Below are 20,725 nucleotides of genomic sequence, written 5' to 3' on the forward strand. Positions count from 1 at the left end.
AAGAACAGCAAAAAGACACCAGATAGTAATACTGCATCAGCAAGGTCTCTCCCAGGCAAAGATTTCAAAGCAGACCTAGGATTTCAAGATGTGCTGTTTAAGCTCTTTTGAAGAAGCTCAAAGAAATGGGCAATGTTGAGGACTGTAGCTGCAGTGGTCAGCCAAGGTAATTTAATGCAGCAGATGAAAGACATATCATGCTTTCTTCCCTTTGACATCAGAAGATGTCTAGCAGTGCCATCACCACATAACTGGTGGAAACCAGTGGGACCCAGATACACCCATCTACTGTCCAGGAAAGTCTGTCCAGAAGTGGTCTTTATGGAAGAATAGTGGCCAAAAGCCATACATCCGACTTGAAAACAAGGCTAAGCGACTCAGCTATGAATGAAAACATAGGAACTGGTGTGTAGAAAAATGTGTCATGAGAGAGTTTACCCGTTGGTGGGACTATCGGTCTCTTGGATCGCAGTACCAGTGTCCACCAGCGGGTGTCTTCCAACACCTAGGACCTGTAGTATCTTACTCTCCTGCTGGTGGCACTATTGCATCTTTGGGCCGTAGTACCGGTGTCCACCAGCGGGTGCACTCCGGCAGTGTGGAGCAAACAGCACCTTCTGCGCTCAGCTGTAACATGAGGTCAATTACTACAGCCTTATAAATACCCGGCAAGCCCTCACATGCTTGCCTTGGTATCTTTCTCCCTGCGCCCTGACCTTGCTGCCTGTATCCTAACCGTGAACCTGTTTCTGTCCTGATCTGATCCGATCCCTATTCCTAGCCCATCCTGTACTTGTCCCTCCTGATTCCCTTGGATCCCTGCCCTGCAGCCTATCCATCCATCCTCTCCCTGTCCTGCTTGTTTCCCGTCCTTACCCATCTGCTGACCTCCCTGTGTATGACCTTGGCCTGGCTTTGTTTACAATTCCGGTATCATCATTTACTTGTATATACTATTTGTTGTTTGTGGGTCTGTGGTTGGTTTTGCACTGTTTATATTTCTCTTACTTGTCACTTATTTAATGAACACCATTATTTTTTCACTTACATGCGTTTCTGGTTTCCTCTGTGCAGTCCACACAGTCTGGTCTACTAAATCCTCTGACAAAATGGCAGCATGTGGTCTGAACTGATGAGTCAAAATTTTAAATATTAGGCTGTAACAGGAGGCAGTTTGTTTGCAGAAGAGCTGGAGAGCGGTAGAATGAGTGTCATGAGGCAACAGTGAAGCATGGTGGAGGTTCCGTGCAAGTTTGGGGCTGCATTTCTGCAAATGGGTTTGGAGATTTGGTCAAGATCAGTGGTGTCCTCAACGCTGAGAAATACAGGCAAATACTTATCCACCATGCCATACCATCAGGGAGGCATGCTATTGCCTAACAATGTATTCTGCAGCAGTACAAGAACCCCAAACATACAGCCAGTGTTAGTGTTTGCACCCCCCCCCCTTTCCACTGCCACATTTGTCACTTTTTGGGGGAGTGGGTACCTGATTTTGACAGGTTCCGGCTCCTTCTCCTGCAGTCTTTTGGGACACATCACAGGTCCTTGGAGACTACAGGACCATTCACAAGGTGCAGTGCGAATACACAATGCCCATACACAGTAGGAAACCGATTGTGAAGCCGCAATATTAGTGCTGGGGCCTGCACCCAGCGCTGATTAAAGAATTGGCTCAGGTGAAGACATTGAAGGATCCCCGGACAGCTAAGTTTTATTATATTAAAAGTCAGCATCTAGAGTATTTGTAGCTGCTGACTTTTTTTCATTTTTTTTCTAAAGGAGCCTGGAGCTCCTCTTTAAGATCTATATTCAGCGTAAAATAGAACAAGGAGTCCTGGAAGTGATGGTTTGCCCCCCACAGAGCTTTGATCCCAACATCATGGAGCCTGTCTGGGATTGCATGAAGAGAGAGAAGGATTTGAGGCAGCCTACATCCACAGAAGATCTGTGGTTAGTTTTCCAAGATGTTTGAAAAAACCTACCTGCCTGGTTCCTTCAGAAACTGTGTGCAAGTGTACCTAGAAGAACCGATGCTGTTTTGAAGGCAAAGGGTGGTCACACCAAATATTGATTGGATTTGGATTTCTCTTCAGTTCTTTTTATTTATCAATTAACAAAATGGAAAGTTAAACTATTAACACTTATATTTCTATAAGGCTTCTTAACCACTTCAGCCTCGGAGGATTTGGCTGCTCAATGACCAGGCCATTTTTTGCGATACGGCACTGCATCGCTTTAAATGACAATTGCGCGATCGTGTGACGTTGTTCCCAAACAAAATTGACGTCCTTTTTTCCCCACAAATAGAGCTTTCTTTTGGTGGTATTTGATCATCTCTGTGGTTTTTATTTTTTGCGCTATAAACAAAAAAAGAGCGACAATTTTGAAAAAAAACATATTTTGTACATTTTGCTATAATAAATATCCCCAATTTTTTTTTTTTTTAAAAAGAGCACATTGTTTCTTCATTTTAGGCCGATATGCATTCTTCTACATATTTTTGGTAATAAAAATCGCAATAAGTGTATATTGATTGGTTTGCGCCAAAAGTTATAGCGTCTACAAAATAGGGGAAAGATTTATGGCATTTTTATTTTTATTTTTTTCTTTACTAGTAATGGTGTTGATCAGCATTTTTTATCAAGACTGCGACATTACTTTTGACACATTTTTGGAACCATTGACATTTATACAGCGATCAATGCTATAAAAATACACTGATTACTGTGTAAATGTCACTGGCAATGAAGGGGTTACCATTAGGGGGCGATCAAGGCTTTAACTGTGTTCCCTAAGGAGTGATTCTAACTGTTGGGGGAGGGGACTGACTGGGTGAGGAGACTGACTGGGTGAGGAGAGCAATTGTTGTTGATACTTAGTATGAACAACAGATCGCTCTCCTCACCCCTGACAGCACGGAGATCTGTCTGTTTACATTGACAGATCTCTGTTCTGTCTCTGTGTGGAACGATCGCGGTTGCCCAGCAGTCATCGCAACCGCTGGGCACGCGCATCGGCTCTGGCGCGTGCACGCGCCCCCTAGTGGTCAAAAGGCGAACCGACATAGAGCTACGTCGCCAGGAGAGCCAACCTGCTGCAGTACAACTGTGGCGACTGGTTGGGAAGGGGTTAATTTACAGCATTTTTTCACACCTGCCTAAAACGTTTGCACAGTAGCATGTGTGTGTATATATACAGTATATATTGTGGAGAGGCGACCCCAGGTCACGGTATGTATTAGCACCTTCAGCCTGGTTTGTGCAAAGACTGGAATGATGAATGCCCACCTGTAGGTTGGGTTTATATTCCCCTCAGGAAGAGTGCTCAGAGCTCACACTTGGGAACAGCTCCACCCTACAGGCAGGTGGCCTGGTGTAGGAGTAGGGAGGGCTTTCCGGTGGAGACGGCTCCACGAAAGAGAAACAGGCGGTCTCTAGGAGTCTGAGCGTGTATGTCTGCAGGAGGCAGATGTGGCCCGTGACCAAGCAGGACGCAGCTGAGCAAGTAAGCTCCAGGATGGAGTTTGACTAAGTAATAGTGAGTGAGCCAGGAGGCTGAAGTTTTTCTGTTATACAATAATGGTGGAATCCCCTGCGAGGGAAGACTTTCTGTGAAGTTTGTTTTGTTTAAATAAATTTGGGCTGCCACGCCCTTGAAAAATACAGTCTGGACTGACCAGTGTTCCTGAAAGTGCATACACCACTTGAGCATAATCACCCCAGATTGTTACAGTATATATACATATATATATATATATATATATATATATATATATATATATATATATAAAATATACCACATATGGGCTAAAAAACAAGGAGGTTCACAATGTCCTGGGAAGCATTAAAGAAAATAAAAAAAATAATGAATCCAACCTGAAGCAGTGATTTTTTATAAGTGTTTAAAGTATTAAAAATGTCAAATTCCTTCAAATAACATGCCAAGGGGAGCCCTAATCCTGCCTGTGAAAGGGTGAATCTCCGTCATGTACAGAAAGTGCTGCAGCAGTACTGACACTTAAGCCTCATACACACGATAGGACTTTGTACAAACTTTCCCGTGGATTTTTATACAAAGGGCGTTGGCCTTAAACTAATTAAGCATACACACGGCAGGACTTTTTCAACCAACTTTCACCAAATCATGTGGTTTTTCAGCTCTTTTCTCCCACCCTTTGGTCAACTTCTGTATCGGTGAGATTTGACACCTGCGAGCCCCGTCGCGGGAGCCAGCGCCGAGCTGGCTCGCTCATCGGGAAAGGAAAACTGTGTTTTATTTCCTTTCGCGATGAGCGACAAGCATTGCCGACAAGTGTTTGGTATGAATCATGATGGGGAACTCCACGCTAAATTTTAAATAAAAAAACGGCATGGGCTCCCCTCTGGGAGCATACCAGGCCCTTAGGTCTGGTATGGATTTTAAGGGGAACCCCCTACGTCGAAAAAACGGTCTAGTGTGTTTTTTTTATTGACACTTTTTTTTCCCCAGGTGAATGGGTAGGGGTACGATGTACCCCATACTCATTCACATAGGGTGGGGGGCGGGATCTGGGGGCCCCCTTATTAAAGGGGGCTCCCGGATTCCAATAAGCCCTCCACTCACAGACCCCGACAACCAACCACCAGGGTTGTCAGGAAGAGGCCCTTGTCCTCATCAACATGGGGACAAGGTGCTTTGGGGTGGGGGGCTGCAGGGCACCCCCCTGCCCCAAAGCACCCACCCCCCATGTTGAGGGCATGCGGCCTGGTACGGCTCAGGAGGGGGGCGCTCGCTCGTCCTCACCCCCTTTCCTGACCGGCCGGGCTGCGTGCTCGGATAAGGTTCTGGGATGGATTTTGGGGGGACCCCCACACCGTTTTTTCGGCGTAGGGGGTTCCCCTTAAAATCTATACCAGACCTAAGGGTCTCGCTGCAATAGGAAAATATGTTTTTCCTATTGCAGCCAGCGCGAGATGTACAGTACCCTGTCGCCGAGAACCAGTACAATGGGATCGTGCTGGAAACATTCTCACGGGCAGGTACTGTAGTTTGTACAAAAGTCCGATGGCTTTGTGTACACATGATCGGACTTTGCTCCATCGGACTTTTGTTGCCGGAAAGTTTGTCTGTTTGCACAGCCAACAAAAGTCCGATGAAAACCGAAAAAGTTTGTCGGATAGAGCGTACACACGGTCTGATGTTGGCCTAAAACAGCTAATTTGCATGTTTGTTGTCAAAAAGTCTGATCGTGTTTACGGGCCTTTACAAAGAAAATATGCATTAAGTTCCCTAGGAAATCCATACCCAACCCTTTGGATCTGGTGTCCATTTTATGGGGGAACATGCAAAAAAAAATAAAAATATGGGTGAGGGTCCTCTAAAAATCATCACTAGGCCCTTGGAAAATTTGTTAATAAAAATAATAAAATAAATTAGAATTGAGCCTTAAAGGGATCATTTTGAAAATCCTTATTAAAATTGTACATACCCGACAAATGGATATCTTAGAGTAAGCTGAAAGGGTCATGATTCCTGTAATGATATACTACAAAATAAATACATACATGTAAAAATTCTAATTATAACATTTATTCAACTGGTTTAGTGTTTCAAACTGTGATACTTACAGCCACAGCTGCCCAAAAGGGGTTTCCACTTATCAGAGAAAGTCCGTAAACAGAGAAGATCATGCCAATTCCCATGATCACATTAAATGTTCCTGCACAAATCAGCACCACCTACAGAAAAAAAGGCAATTCTTGTTTTTAGGTAATTCAATATACATCAGGTTCCAGTTTACTTTTGTCACTTTTACTCACTTAAATTTACCCTTATTAATACTACCCATTGCTGTTTCCTTATAACTCACTTACATAGTTACATAGTAGGTGAGGTTGAAAAAAGACACAAGTCCATCAAGTCCAACCTATGTGTGTGATTATATGTCAGTATTACATTGTATATCTCTGTATGTTATGGTGATTATCTAATAATATAAAGATGGCCATACACTATACAATCTGATGTGATGTGAATGGGGCCTGAAAGTGAAATTGGTGCGGTAACACAAGAACAATGAGGCTCCCTTCACATCTGTGTGCTTCCTTGCATTTCAGAAATGCGCTGCACCAAAAATCACAGTAAAAAACACACCAAGCTCCGCTCTAAAAAAAATTCTGAAGCTTCTTTGGGGCGATTGCTGCATGTAAGGCAGTCCATTCAGGTGGATGGGCTGCCCTATGTGTGATGAGTGAAAATACTCTCTAACGCCCCCCCTAAGAAAAATTAAAAACACTTTGTAACTTAACTGGTTCACGACCGGCTCACGCAGATATACTGCGGCAGAATGGCTCTCCTGGGCAAAATCCCGTATATATACGGCTTTGCCCAGGAGAGCCACCGGAGGGCGCAGGAGCGCAGCCAGAGTCAGGCCCGCGCGCGCCCGCTGCACAGTGGGGGAACCGATGCTCATGGTCAGCGGGCGAGATTGCCGCCGGCCACGCGCGATCGCATGCACAAGAGTCAGCACAGGGATTTGTGTGTGTATACACACACAAATCCCTGTGCTGTCAGAGGAGAGAAGACAGATCGTGTGTTCTTACAAAGTAGGGACAGCGATCTGACATCTTTCCTAGTTAGTCCCATCCCCACACAGTTAGAACACAGTGCGGGAACACACATTAAACCCCTTGATCGCCCCCTGGTGTTAACCCCTTCCCTGCCAGTGACATTTATACAGTAATCAGTGCATTTTTATAGCACTGATCTCTCTATAAATGTCAGTGTTCCCAAAAATGTGTCAAAAGTCTCCAACCTGTCCGTTGCAGTACTGCTAAAAATCGCAGATCACCGCCTTTACTAGTAAAAAAATAAAAATAAATAAAAACGTCATAAAATGCCATAAATCTTTCCCATAGTTTGTAGACGCTATAACTTTTGCACAAACCAATCAATATATGCTTATTGCAAATTTTTTTTTTTTTTTTTACCAAAAATATGTAGAAGAATACATATTGGCCTAAACTGATAAAGAAATTATTATTATTTTTTTTTTTTTAAATGGGGGATATTTATTATAGCAAAAATTTAAAATATTGTTTTTTTTTTTTTCAAAATTGTCACTTTTTTTTTGTTTATAGTGCAAAAAATAAAAACCGCAGAGGCGATCAAATACCACCAAAAAGAAACAAAAAGGTAACGAAAAGGACGCAAATTTTGTTTGGGTACAGCATTGCATGACCGTGCAATTGTCAGTTAAAATGACGCAGTGCCAAATTGTAAAAAGTGCTCTAGTCAGGAAGGGGGTAAAATCTTCCAGGGCTGAAGTGGTTAAAGAGGCTGTAAACCTCAAAAAAAGGGACAGCCCCTACTTTCAATCAATTCCCTTTGTATCTAATTTCTTCACAATCATCCTTCTGATGAAATAGCATTAGCTATTTTTCATGCTAGTCTTATAGTATTTTTTCACCCTGTATACAGACATAATACTGTATTAGCATCCCATGTTTGTATCCCTTTTTATTCATCTCAAGAATGTTGGCTTATGCAGCTGCAGCTAAACACTGGCTGGTGCCATTAGTTTGCTGTTAACCAGTATTGCTAAGTCTTATGCCCTGTACACACGGTCGGACTTTCCGACGGAATATGTGCGATCGGAGCTTGTTGTCGGAAATTTCGACCGTGTGTAGGCTCCATCGGCCTTTTTTATCATCGGAATTTCCGACACACAAAGTTTGAGAGCATGCTGTCAAATTTTCCGACAACAAAATCCGATCCTTTAAATTCCGATCGTGTGTAGACAAATCCGACGCACAAAGTGCCACGCATGCTCAGAATAAATTAAGAGACGAAAGCTATTGGCTACTGCCCCGTTTCCCCGTTTATAGTCCCGATGTACGTGTTTTACGTCATCGCGTTCAGAACGATCGGATTTTCCGACAACTTTGTGTGACCGTGTGTATGCAAGACAAGTTTGAGCCAACATCCGTCGGAAAAAATCCATGGATTTTGTTCGATCAATGTCCGACCGCGTGTACGGGGCATAACTCTGGTTCTGTTTTGCCCTTCCTTTATTTCACTTAATAGGTAAGTTCTGTTATCACCCAAATGTAATCCCATATCTCCCTCCCCCCTTAAGGGCATGTTCAAAGAAAAAAATTCTTCTACCTTGTTTCTGTTAAAGAAACAGCTTTTAATTTTTTCTAATCCATTATCGGCAGTAGGGATGAGCCAAACTGCCCTGGTGTGGGTTTCGAGCAGGGTTCCCAGACTGCACAGAAGTTCAGATGGTGAACCCGAAATCAATGGGAGCCGAATCTGTCAAATTAAAATACTCATTTTTCTGGGCCAATAGACAAGGGGGGTGTCAAAAAATAGCATAGGGTGGGCACTGACCCGGGGAACATGTACCAGTGCAAAAAAGTTTTTTACAAATTCCGGCAAGAAGCAGTGATTTCTATTTTTTTTTTTTTAAAGCTTAAAGTAAATAATTTTTTAACCCCCCCACCTCCATATATATGCATGTTTGAACGCAAATGTACACGTGGGGGGTGCTTACGTATGAAAACATTGATTGTGATACACATGTTACATATTGCCTCACACGCTGGACTGAGAGCAATATTTCTAGCACCAGACCTCCTCCACAACACTAAAACTGATGACCATGGGGGGGCTTTTAAAGTGCTGCCTATTGCAAATATAGGATACTGATATAAGAATGAAATTAGTCATCTGATGTGTGGGTCGCTTATCAACAACTCAATGAGATTTCTAGCGAGATTTTACCCTTGTATGCTACTAAATGGGCACAGGATATGAACCGAGTGTTTTGATATCAAAGATTGGTCTAGTATCTGGTTAGCCACCAAAACTTCCTCTCCAAACTGCTTTGCTGTAGAAACAAATTATAAGGTTCTAGCACGTTGGTACCTAGTACCAGCTAGAATAGCAAAATTCGTCCCCACATATCCAATAAATTGCTTTAGCGGATGTGACACGCCAGGCACACATTTCCACATATGGTGGCAATGTCTAATTGTCAAAAGAATTCTGGAAGAACATATTTTTAATGGCTTCTAAAGCTTTGGATACCTCAATTCCTCCAGATCCTGCCATGGCACTTCTAAATCTTAAGCCCGCTACACTTACCCACACTCAGTTTCAATTGTTTATTCAACTTAGAACTGCAGCTAAACAAACTATTGCCAAGGCATGAAAGTCCCAAACTCTAATAGTTGCCGAAGCTAAACACAGCCTGAACAGAGCACTCATATACGCTAAGATGACAGCTATTGAAGAGAATAAGTTCATGACACTGTAGGGGTTTAAGCCCAGTCTCCTACTATTTTACCTTACCGCACATTACCCTCCCTCCAAAAACATCATAAACGACTCGAACTAGTTTTGGAGTAAATGGCCTCACGGCCTTAAATTTCTTTATTAAAATATAATTACCATAAATATATAACATAAATAACCGTAACTTTTAATAATACTTTATTGTGAAACTATCAGTAAACAACTGTCACCATGGTCACTGTAAACAATTCTTTTCTTGAACCTACCAGTCGGGAATCCCTGACTCGGCAGTACCCTAACTTCCGGTGACCAAAACCATTTTACCTCCTCCAAGCCCTACATAGCCTGAAAGTACACCACTTCAATCCCCAACCTTCATGGATGGGTACCAGCAAAACTCCCCATCCAATGGATGGGTACCATAACCAACCCCCATCCCCTGGATGGGTACAACATGTTTCATACATGTAACTTGAGAAATCCTATTCAAGGAAACCAAAAAACCGCCACAGCACGAAAGGGGTAACCCCTTACCCTTGAGCGCACCTCCACACCCTCAAGCCTCTCTGAATCTCTTCTTGCACACCTAGAGACCACAGATCAGTCCCCACCTCATTCAAATGTACCCCGTCACTGCGTAGATATCTCCAAGTATCTACCTCTAGCTCTCTATGCCTGATGGCTAAGCCCCCGTTCTTCACAAAGAATCTGCTCACTTCTTTATTCACTTTGATCCTTGCTCTGTCCACCTTCTTTGCTGACCATGCCCAACGCCATGACAACCTGCCCACCATGTCAGACCAGACTAAGACCATATTAGGGTATGCCGCTTTCAAACGTAAAAAATCGCATTTTATGTCTCTAATAAGGTCCCTCATGGATCTGGCTCCCATGTCATTCCCACCTACATGCAGAAGCAATACATCGGGGGCTCTATCCAACCTGGCAAATCTATGTACCTCCCCCAACACCCTATTCCATCTCATACCGGGGACCCCAATCCACCTGACGAGTGCTTCTTGCCTGGGAATCCTTAACTGTCTGCCGTTCGGCCGAACGTCGGCTCTCTTTGCCCCCCAAAAAACGTACGAGTGGCCGAGTATCCATACCAGGCCCACTTCATTACCTGTAAACAAGAAGAACAATACAAAAAACTCCCATGAACATACAGTATCCACCAACATGCCCTTTAACTTAACCAACTATACTTACAACAATTGTGGGCGGACGTACAATTTAAATCTATCCGAATCCCACCTTCCAATACGTCGAATGACGTCTTGGCTCAAACCTGCCCTAGCCGCCTCTGTGGCCGCCTCAATCCTGAAGGAATGGGAAGAAAATTGTCACGGGTCGCACCAACTCCATATCTCCCACCATGAGACCCCCTGGTATTGTCTTAGATGGGCTGACCAACTCGCTGATGCGCAGTGCCCCAAAAAATGCCAAAGCAAAAGCTGCCCAAAATAACTTGTGTTCGTAAACGGATATACATACCATTTCCAAACAACCAAACATCCTTCTCAACATGTCAAACGATACCGGTCGCCTCCCATCCCTGCTTTTGTGTGACTTCCTATACCCCTTGACAGCCTGTCTTACCCAAAATTCCTTGGTATAATCACATAGCCCTAGCCATTTGAAAAGAAAGGCCAAACCTGCCAACTCGCGGTCTATGGCAGCTGCCGAGATACCCTTTTCAAAACCCTGAACGATGAAATACAGAACCGCATGTCCGACTGTCGGATCATCTGCGGCTATTCCCAGCTCGTTTAAACAAGTAAACCAGGCTTTCCATACCTTAGAGTAGGCATTGCACGTAGCCATACTCACGGATTGCCGAATCCACTTTGCTGCGATTCCAAAGCAATGTTCCACATCCAGTAGTGACAGGCGATCTCTTGTCGTTCCGCCTCTGGCGCCAACGTCCGGGACCTGTCCCACTGAAAACGAGACAAAGCGTCAGCCAAAGTGTTGTCAACCCCAGGTAAGTGTACAGCATAAATAAATGCGTTCACTTGTAAACAGCGAAGCACCAAGTGTCTTAACAACCTGACCACTGGAACCGATGCCGCCGTCAGCCGGTTAACCACTTGGACCACTCCCAAATTGTCACAATTGAAGCGTACTTTTAGGTTCCTGAAGGATTCTCCCCACAGTTCCATGGCCACCACAATAGGGAACAGTTCCAATAAAACAAGGTTCTTCAAGAACCCTGCCTCTTGCCATGCCTCCGGCCATCTGGCCGCGCACCAATGACCTTTGCAGAAAGCCCCAAACCCTGTGGAGCCGGCCACATCGGTGAATAGCTCCAGGTCACAGTTGCTAACGGGACCCGACATCCAAAGAGCCCTTCCATTGAAGGACTCTAAGAAAACCTGCCATACACGCAAATCTTCTCTATGTTCCCGAGTAAGACTGACAAAATGTGTTGGCGCCCTGATCCCAGCTGTAGCAGCCGCCAAACGCCTGCAAAAAACTCTGTCCATCGGCATGATTCGGCAAGCAAAGTTCAGCTTTCCCAGTAAAGATTGCAGTTTTCTCAGCTGTATTTTCCTAAGCCCTCTGGTCCCAAGCACTTCCTCCTGTAACTGCATCAGCTTGTCCATCGGAAGCCTGCACTCCATCTTAGTTGAGTCTATCTCAATACCCAAAAACTTTATAGTCACAGTCGGACCTTCCGTTTTTTCAGGAGCTAAGGGAACCCCAAAACGATCCGCCAGGTTGTTGCAGTGTACCCAACAGAACCGCACAAATCTTGGAGCCCGCTGGGCCAACACATAAAAAATCGTCCAAATAATGGATGACTGAGTTGATCCCCGTGACATCCCTAACAGCCCATTCCAGGAAGGAGCTGAATGTCTCAAAAAGGGCGCAAGATATAGAGCATCCCATGGGTAGGCATCTATCCACATAGTAAGCCCCTTCCCATGAACATCCTAGTAACCTAAAACTGTCAGGGTGCACCAGCAATAACCGGAAAGCCGATTCTATATTAGACTTAGCCATTAGGGCACCCTGCCCATATTTCCGTACCCACGCCACCGCCGCGTCGAAGGACGTGTACGTCACCGCACACTCTTCTGGAGCAATGGCATCATTGACTGACCCCCTTTTTGGAAAAGAGAGGTGGTGTATGAGCCTATACTTATTGGACTCCTTTTTGGGAACCACTCCCAAAGGGGAGACCACTAAATCTGGCAGTGGCAAGTCTTTGAACGGGCCCGCCATGCGACCCAAAGCTACCTCCTTCCCCAATTTCTCGGCCACTATCTCTGGACGTTGCATTGCCGACTTCAGATTCTGAGCCTCTGGCGGTGTTGTTGCCAAAGAACACGGAATCCGAAAACCGCTCATAAATCCAGCTTCTAATACAGCAGCCGCTGTACGATCGGGATATCTATTGAGGAAAGGAAGCATCTTTTCCACCCGCACTGGGGTCCTCCCTCTTACCCGAAGCATCTCCAACCTGACCTTTTTTTTTTTTTTAAAACATTTGGACAGCTTATGAGATCCCCCGCAGCCGGAGCACATGTGTTTAAAGTGACAGTTGGATCCGAATCTGCAGGTGCCCTCGTTGAACTGCCAGCAGTAACCCCATCTTTTTTCGGCCGGTTGTCCTGGAGCTGCGGAACCTCCGACCCCTGCCTGAAAAAACTGATTCGGGGCCCTCGCCGCCGTCATCAACCTCATCCATAGGCTTATGTCTTTATGGTCCCAGAGTTGGTCTTACCGCCATCCGCTGACGAAATTGTTCATCATACCGTAGCCAAGCCATGCCGCCATACGTCCTGTGGGCTTCGCTAATGGCTTCCAGATAAACAAATAAAGCCGAGCAGTTCTCTGGTGCCTTTTCACCTACCACACTTGCTAAAATGGCAAACGCCTGCAGCCAATTAGCAAATGTACGCGGAATTAAGCGATATCTCCGCTTTTCCTCATCCTCCTTCTTGCCCTCAACTGGTTTTAACCTATCCAGGTTAAATTTTTCCAACGGCAATAACGTGAAAATTTCCACGTATTCGCCCTTCCATATCTTTTCCTTTATCTCCGTCTTTAAATGGGCTCCCAAAGGTCCCTCAAAACACACGTACACTTCGCTCCTAGCCGCATCTGCCAACTGAATCGTGCCTTTTTTCGCCTGTCTTACCTTGATCCCCCGAAGTCGTAGCCACTACTGTCGGGCTGACATCCCCTACCGGTGTCACAGGCAGAACGCCTGTGACCTGCGTGTCCCCCCCTGTCTGCGGAAGGGTAGGTGCCGTCCATGCACTCGCGGGACTACTACTCGTCCCTGCCTCAACCCGTGTCACTAGCTCCTTCAGCCCGACAAACAGCTCCCTTAATCCCACGTTCCCAGACCCGGGTACCCCCACTGTTGGTGTAGCTATGGTAGGCCCAGTTACCCCGTCCCTGTTGCCCCCCCCCCTGTATGTTGTAGTCCCCCCTGTTTTCCTTGACCCAATAAAGCATGTAGTAAAGATGTAAAAGAATTCGAAGAATCGCACTCACCGGGCTGCCCTGGACTGGGCCCAACAGCCGCCACTCCTGGAACCACCGCCGCAGGAAGTCATTCATCTTCTCCTCCATCCGACCCAGACACTTCCCCTTCAGATTGGTCATCACTGGGTTCATTCCTGACGATCGCCTGTTGCACCCCAGGCGCGACTGCTCTGGGTGCCGAGGGTCTGCGGTGCTGTGGACAGCCTTCTCTTTCAGAAGTACCGCCAGACCCGTTAGATGCCCCCCTAGCTGAACCTCTGCGACTTCCGTGTTGTGGGGTACTTAACACCTGGCTGCTGGCTGCACTGGAGCCCGACCCTGCATTCCTCGCTGACCCACTCCTATGCTGCCGAGTGTTGCTAGCCGACCCAGCCATCTGTGCTGTCTCCTGGCAGGCTGATCCCCTCTCTCTGGTGTCATTCCTCCTCTCCATCCCTGCTGCTCCATCCCTCAGTGCCATGCACCTGCGATGCGCTGGGGGGGAAGAGCCACGTGGTCTGCTGGGCATCCTGGCACTTGTCCCTCTGCGACTGGCCCCCCTTGCTTCCCCTGCTCTGGTCACAGGGGGCCAATCACTAACAATACTCTGGGGATCCCTGTTGTCCTCCGGTCCTGAAGCTGGGCTGTACCTCTCAGGAGGCCGGGACCCCCGCTCGCCGCTGCTCTCACCCCAGCTATCTGTGCAAGCTGCTGCTGCAGCCAGTCCGCGCCGTGAGTGGCGACCGCCGCTCTCAGGTCATCTAGAAATCCCTCCATCGCCGCCATCCTTACAATTGAGTACTTACAGGAGGGGAAAAAGGCCTGGTTTGAAGAGCGGTGAGGAGCTGTGATCAATCTTCTTCCTCCGCCGCTCTTCGAATGACATCACTTCCCCCCTCCTGTTCTACTTCCCCTCACTGCTCCCTCAGCCCCTCCCTTATCCTTAAAGGTCCAGAATCTCTCTTCCCATAATAACTGTGCCATCCCCAGCACTGTCATGCCGGCCCTGCACCGATCGTTTCACTTAGCTCCGGGCCTCTCTATAAATTCTGCAAGATTTGGCAACCATGGGTTAACACTACTTCTCCACTGATTTTGACAAATCTTTGATGCTACCACACTAGGTTACATAGATTATTTACCAATCAAATGTGTATATTTACCATGAGCAAGAACACCACCTCAGGAAATTCCTTCCTTCTATCTTTTCCTCTTCCCTTTCTTTGTTATTTTCTTTTGATTTTTAAGCTTTTCTTTCATTAGGCTGGTATATTACAATGTGATATGCCAGGAATTTATCCCTTTTTTTCTATGCAATATATAATATAGGGATACTCCTTTTTTCTTTTTTTCTCTCCTTTTCATGTTACATATCTTACAACTGGACAATGATATTTAGTTTGATTATTTGATCATTATCTTTTTCTTACGTCTTTAATTTACAGTTGTATATACAGTAAACACAGTTGTAAGATAGTTCTAAATTTACTATTATATTGTAAAATATTCTGAATGTATGCTATGTATCCAAGCATTATATTCTTTATTTTCTCTTGTGAAAACTCATTAAAAACATTTAACAAGAAAATATAGAATACAAGTTTGTTGCTATTTCATGGGCACATGCAAATTTAAGGTTTGACATGTTGGGTATGTATTTACTTGGTGCAACCTCATCTTTTATATTTAACCAAAAATTGGGTAACTTATTAAGTTTGTGTGCCCTAAAATTAACTTTAGTTTATTTTTTACTGAAATTTTGCATTTCTTTAACCTTTGCTGTAATATCGTGTGACTTAAAAAATTAAACCTACCTCTAGACAGGGATACTCTCATAAAACCCTTTATATCCATAACGCTTGGTGGAGTCTGAGGAGGCGATACCCTTGGACCCTCCTTCTTTCCCTCTTTTCTTCTTTTTGTCCCCCCCCTGACATCTCTCCCATCTTGCTTCCACCCCCCTTCCCACCCAGAAGACGACGACCCACCTACTTATCCCGTTGACTACTTTAGCCCAGGTGACTGATCACTCCCCTTACTCCCCACACCAAACAAGACAGATGAGACCGCCCCCCCCCCCCCCCCAAACAGCCTCACTCCACCTTAAAAGTTCCACACCTCAATACCTACTTAGGTATAAACAGGTAGATATATACATATAAGCTTAATGCCCCTCCACAGCTGGCCCTATACGCCAGGCGATATGTTCAAAATGGCTATTCTGCTTTACCTTGTTATAGATCTCAGAGCATGGTGGAGATTTCTAGCTTTATGATTAGCCCATCTGCCCAGCTAAGTTCTTGAGAGTGAGATCATATCAAATATGTAAATATTCTTGTTATTCAATCACCTACTGTTTGTATAAAAAACTATGTACTGACACCTTTTTCACAATAAAACTTTTATGGAAAAAAAAAAAAATAAACCTACCACTATTTTATTTTCTAGAGTGTCTGCTTTCATAAAATATATGATATTTTGAGGGTTTTAGGTAATCTTCAGGGCTAAAATTATTTTTTAAGCATCTACGCAAAAACGGCTCTGGCAGCAAAAAGGTTTAAAGCCTTGACTTTTTTCCTCTCAGAGTGATAAACAGGCATTGTCAAGGCAAAAGATGGCATTATCAAATGTCTAAAAGAAATAAAATTAACCTTTTAAAAAAAAACAAATGCAGCACGGAAGCTGGATTTCGCCTGCACTTTTTTTAGGCAGTGCTGGAGGTGATGGAAGGGAGTAAAGCTTTTAAACTTCACTAAGCTTCTGCAAATAGAGAGCAGTGCTGTTAACCTAAAGGGCTGTGGGCAAATCTAGGAATGCTATCACTGCTGCCAACATCTAAGCAGCTTCAGGAACAACAAGGGTGACAACCCTGCAATGATTTCACAGCAGAAGGAAAAGAGTTTCACCCTATCAATTGTTCTACTGGCAGGCTCAATAGGTATTTACAGAATGTTGCGGGGTTATTGAGAAAAAGAAAGTTTACTATGATAGGCAGCCTTTATTACATTCAGTATGCAAATTTATAGTTGTATTTTGAATGAGGGCCATTGTCAGATAAAATCTCAACCTACAATCATTAATTCATCCTTATACACAATCTTTAACTGCAAACAGCAAAGTAGAGTAGAGAATAATAGAAGTTGGTCTCTTTATGAAGACTTTAGTACTTACACCCAGTGCAAAAGGCTTCCCTTTCAGAAAGGTCTGATGAAAAGTGGTTGAAAGTGGAACTTGTGGCAAAGGAACATTGACATTCCATTGTGGAGTGGCGGCAAACATATTCACTGTGGGAGGACCTTGAGGGACATTATACACACTAGACACTGGTTGGGCGATCTCCATGGGATTTGGATTTGAATAGCTCAGAACGGGTTCTTGAGATGAGATGGTTGGCACGGCCTCATAACTGAATGCACTGTCTGAAATTGATGAAGTCATAATGAAGGAGAAATTTCTTGACAACTCTGGAAATGTATAAAGGACCACAGTCAGCCTAACAATCCAAATACAGCTAAAGCAATCTCTCTAATGTGAAAAGAAGGAAAGGCTGCACACCACCAAAAATGATTCAGCGTAATTTGTTCAAGAAAAAAGTCAAATGGCAGCCACCAAGATAAAGACACAGGGCCCAGGAGAGGTGACGCGGTTCACACCATCAAAAGTGCTTCTTCAAAACCCATAACAATGTGGAGTGTGTTGGATTTACATGGGTAATAGTTTTAAGTAAAACGTCTGCTTTAAAAGGCAATCTGTGCAATGATTGTGCCCCCTTTTCCCTGACCCCCACCTTCTTCCACCCATTCAAAACATTTAAAAAACGACTGAGGTATTGCAGATGCAGCGGCTGACCTGACCTTAAAAAAAATATATAAAGGTAAAATTGTATTAAAATTCAATGTCAATAGCAGCCTTTCATTATAAATAAGAAATTACAAAAGGTTTAAAAATTAAATTCAACATTATCAAAACAGAACAACAAAAATGTAAATAACTGACCACCTTATAGGTCAAAGGACTTTGAAGGCACATATAATTAAAAAAAAGGCTGTATCTGTTACAAACTTCCACATCAATGCCCAAACCTCCAGCGGCTCCTACACTGTCTTCGGGACAATTTACTACTAAGATACCTAACCATTACCACATTAATGACCTAACCTAATTAGGGAGGGATGATAGATAACGTACCACTAGCTCAATAAGTGGAGAGGAATGTGAACGTCATCAGGTTGGAACTCCTAAGCACACACCCCTTTGTTGGATGACTAAGCCCCGGGTGGGTGGGGCAAAATACTTTAGCTGTACGTGGCTTGGGAGGACGTCAAGTCTGAGGCAGTTTACATTCTTATCCACCTGTTGAGTGGATGCAAGGTATTGTGACTAATTAGGAAGGCACACACACACCTGAGATGGGCCTAAACTATAATTCTCCAAGTTTTTTCAACCTCATGCCTTCAAAGACCCTGAGACCCCTGCCAGCTGCCACGACTTATCCTGGATATCATCATCAAAATCCCTCCTTTAAACTCTGGTGTACTGTAAATCAAACTATTCACATAACAGCACAACGTATCTAAATTGGAGGATGGGGAGAGGTGAGTGAAAGAAGGCAACGTCAGTACATGATCTAGAATGATCTAGGGGAGGGAAGGTAGAAGAAGCTTTTCTGGAGGGAGGTGCTTTTCTTCAGGATCAGTAGGAATAGGTCCAGCATCAAACAACCCACCAAGACCACACCCTATCCCACCCCTCCTCTAATAATTTAACATTCTATTGGCTCCAGCCTCTCATGCAAATCCAGTCATGTCAGCCTTCCACTAACGCTGCACATTACAGCTCCTGGCCTAATTCTGGAGATCCACCTGGAAACACCTGTTTTGGTGACAATTGTCTAAAACAGGATTTCCCTCACTTTGGAGAAATTTACAGTATACTGCCTTCCTGTTGCAAGCGAAAGGACAAGAAGCGAGATCTTTCCAATAGGATGTAGATGGCTAAAAATCCTTCCCTACTCAATCTATTCTCAATCCATTGGAAAAAAATAGATTTGGCTTTAGGTATCTCTTAATTTCATACCTATGGTGCATATAAATATTGATATAAATATGTGTACTCACCCAGTAGAATAACAATAGACATAGCAGCATTGCACCCCTATACTCACCGTTTAACTGTGGATCCTATTGATTGCTGAGCGACTGGAAATGTCTTCTTTATATGATTGCTGTTTCTGATGCTTCTGTTTCCTTTGTTTTATTACTCTGCCTAGTTATATATTACCTGAACTATATTGTAGAATACCGAGCTGGCAGCTGGTTTAATTGGGAAATAAAATGATGTTGCGCAAAGGCATCTTTCTACTGCGGATGTGACTATCCTCTAGGAGAGTGTTATCCTTGGCACTGCTGTGGCTTTAAAGGGAGACTCTGATCAAAAATAAAACTAAATTGAGGGGGGCGTGGCGACTGCTCGGCAAATGATCGCTTAAAGCGGACCTTCAGTCATTTTTTTCAACTTTCCATCTGTTAAATCTTCTGCCCTTGTTGTTTTAACTTTAGATAGTAAAACATTTTTTTTCTGCCAGTAAATACCTTGTCTGGTAAAAAGCCTAGGCGTATGACATCATGCACAGCTCTCTCTCTAACTCTCTTGAGAGTTTGCCAGGAAGTGAGTCATAAGAGGGCCAATGAGAGCTGCAGGGCTGCAGAGCTGGGGATGTGCCTCTGTGTGTCTGTGTAAATCCAGGAAGTCAACAGGCAGCAGCTTCAGCTGCCCACAGTTAAAACGGTTGTAGCCAGACTCAGTGGAGGGAGATTTCTGCAGCATATTTGGCAAGTACAGAATCACAGTACAGTATATATAAAATAAGTGGTTGGAGGGAAGCTTCAGAATGGCAAAGATGTTTTTATTACAAATTATGTGAATAGACTGCAGTTCCTCTTTAACTCCGGAGCTCTGCTCTGCTCCTGGGCTAATCCACATCCACAGCTTTCTTTAGGCACTCTACAGCCCTGATCTGCAGCCACTTGGATAGCTGAACTCCCTCTCTTCCTTGCAGTATGCAGCACCACCAACGAGACCCTGCATCGCTGAAGAAACTCTCCAGCTTTTTCCCCACCATGCGCCCCAAACCTCAACCAAATTGTGGTAGAGACCGCCCGGCATGAGCCGGTCCTGAACTTTTAGCGGATGCTCCAGCGTCATAGCCAGCAGACTGCAAGCCAGACGTGTCCTTCAAGAGACATGCAGTCTGGACAATCCACTCCATCTACTCGCAGCCCGGTCAAATTGCAATCCCAAAGGGATCCTGACGATGACTCGGATGTTGATCCATTGATGGAGGTGAGCAATTCTCAGCACAAAATACACTCTGACACCATGTGGCCTGATTCCATAGCCCCATTCCCCACTACAGGGCAGCCAGTGTCTGACTGCCCCTTTGACAGATATTTTGCTGTCCCTCCGCGCTTCCCTACAATCTGATCTTATGTCATATCTCCACAGGTGTAATGCTGATATACTGGGATTGGGGGGCGGAGTGGGACATATAGAGGATAAAATGTGTGATCTTACTTCCTCCTTCAATGTGTTAGTGGACTCCCATGCATCCCATCAGGATGAATTGTCCAAACTGAAAGCCAAAATCGTGGACAGATCTCATTGCAACAACTTAAAGAGCACAGGAATACCAGCATCCATTCACATACAACAATTGCAACACTTTGTCCGAGACCTATTTCGGGCAGTGATACCTAACCTCACATCTACTGATCTAACTATTGACAGGGTTCACCGAATCCCAAAACCATCCTTCCTCCCTTCGAAGATACCACAAGATATCTTCTTACGTGTGCATTTTTTTCAGGTTAAAGAGAAGCTCTTGGAGGCCTCCCGCTGAATGGATCAACTACCCACACAGGCTGCTAATTTACAAATCCTTCCAGACCTTTCTCAATACACT

General features: G+C 44.6%; 1 protein-coding gene across 5 annotated transcripts in view; it reads right to left on the reverse strand.

Moving 5' to 3' along the window:
- The window catches only part of LOC141106390 (membrane-spanning 4-domains subfamily A member 4D-like), a 35,239-nt gene extending 16,175 nt beyond the window's left edge, over positions 1-19,064 (reverse strand). The window contains exons 1-4 of one of the 5 annotated variants that reach the window (XM_073597140.1): positions 18,929-19,064; positions 16,936-17,183; positions 5,610-5,720; positions 5,471-5,527 (exon numbers count right to left, since the gene is read on the reverse strand). In XM_073597140.1, the coding sequence (XP_073453241.1) occupies positions 5,471-5,527; positions 5,610-5,720; positions 16,936-17,106 (339 nt within the window). In that variant the 5' untranslated portion in view covers positions 17,107-17,183; positions 18,929-19,064. Of the gene's footprint in view, positions 1-5,470; positions 5,528-5,609; positions 5,721-11,082; positions 11,226-16,935; positions 17,229-17,760; positions 17,879-18,928 lie in introns of those variants that run through there. The other 4 variants (XM_073597135.1, XM_073597136.1, XM_073597139.1 and 1 more) reach the window with 4 other exon arrangements.
- Positions 19,065-20,725: the final 1,661 nt, after the last annotated feature.

This window comes from Aquarana catesbeiana, linkage group LG08, assembly GCF_042186555.1.
Source record: "Aquarana catesbeiana isolate 2022-GZ linkage group LG08, ASM4218655v1, whole genome shotgun sequence".
Taxonomy (NCBI): domain Eukaryota; kingdom Metazoa; phylum Chordata; class Amphibia; order Anura; family Ranidae; genus Aquarana; species Aquarana catesbeiana.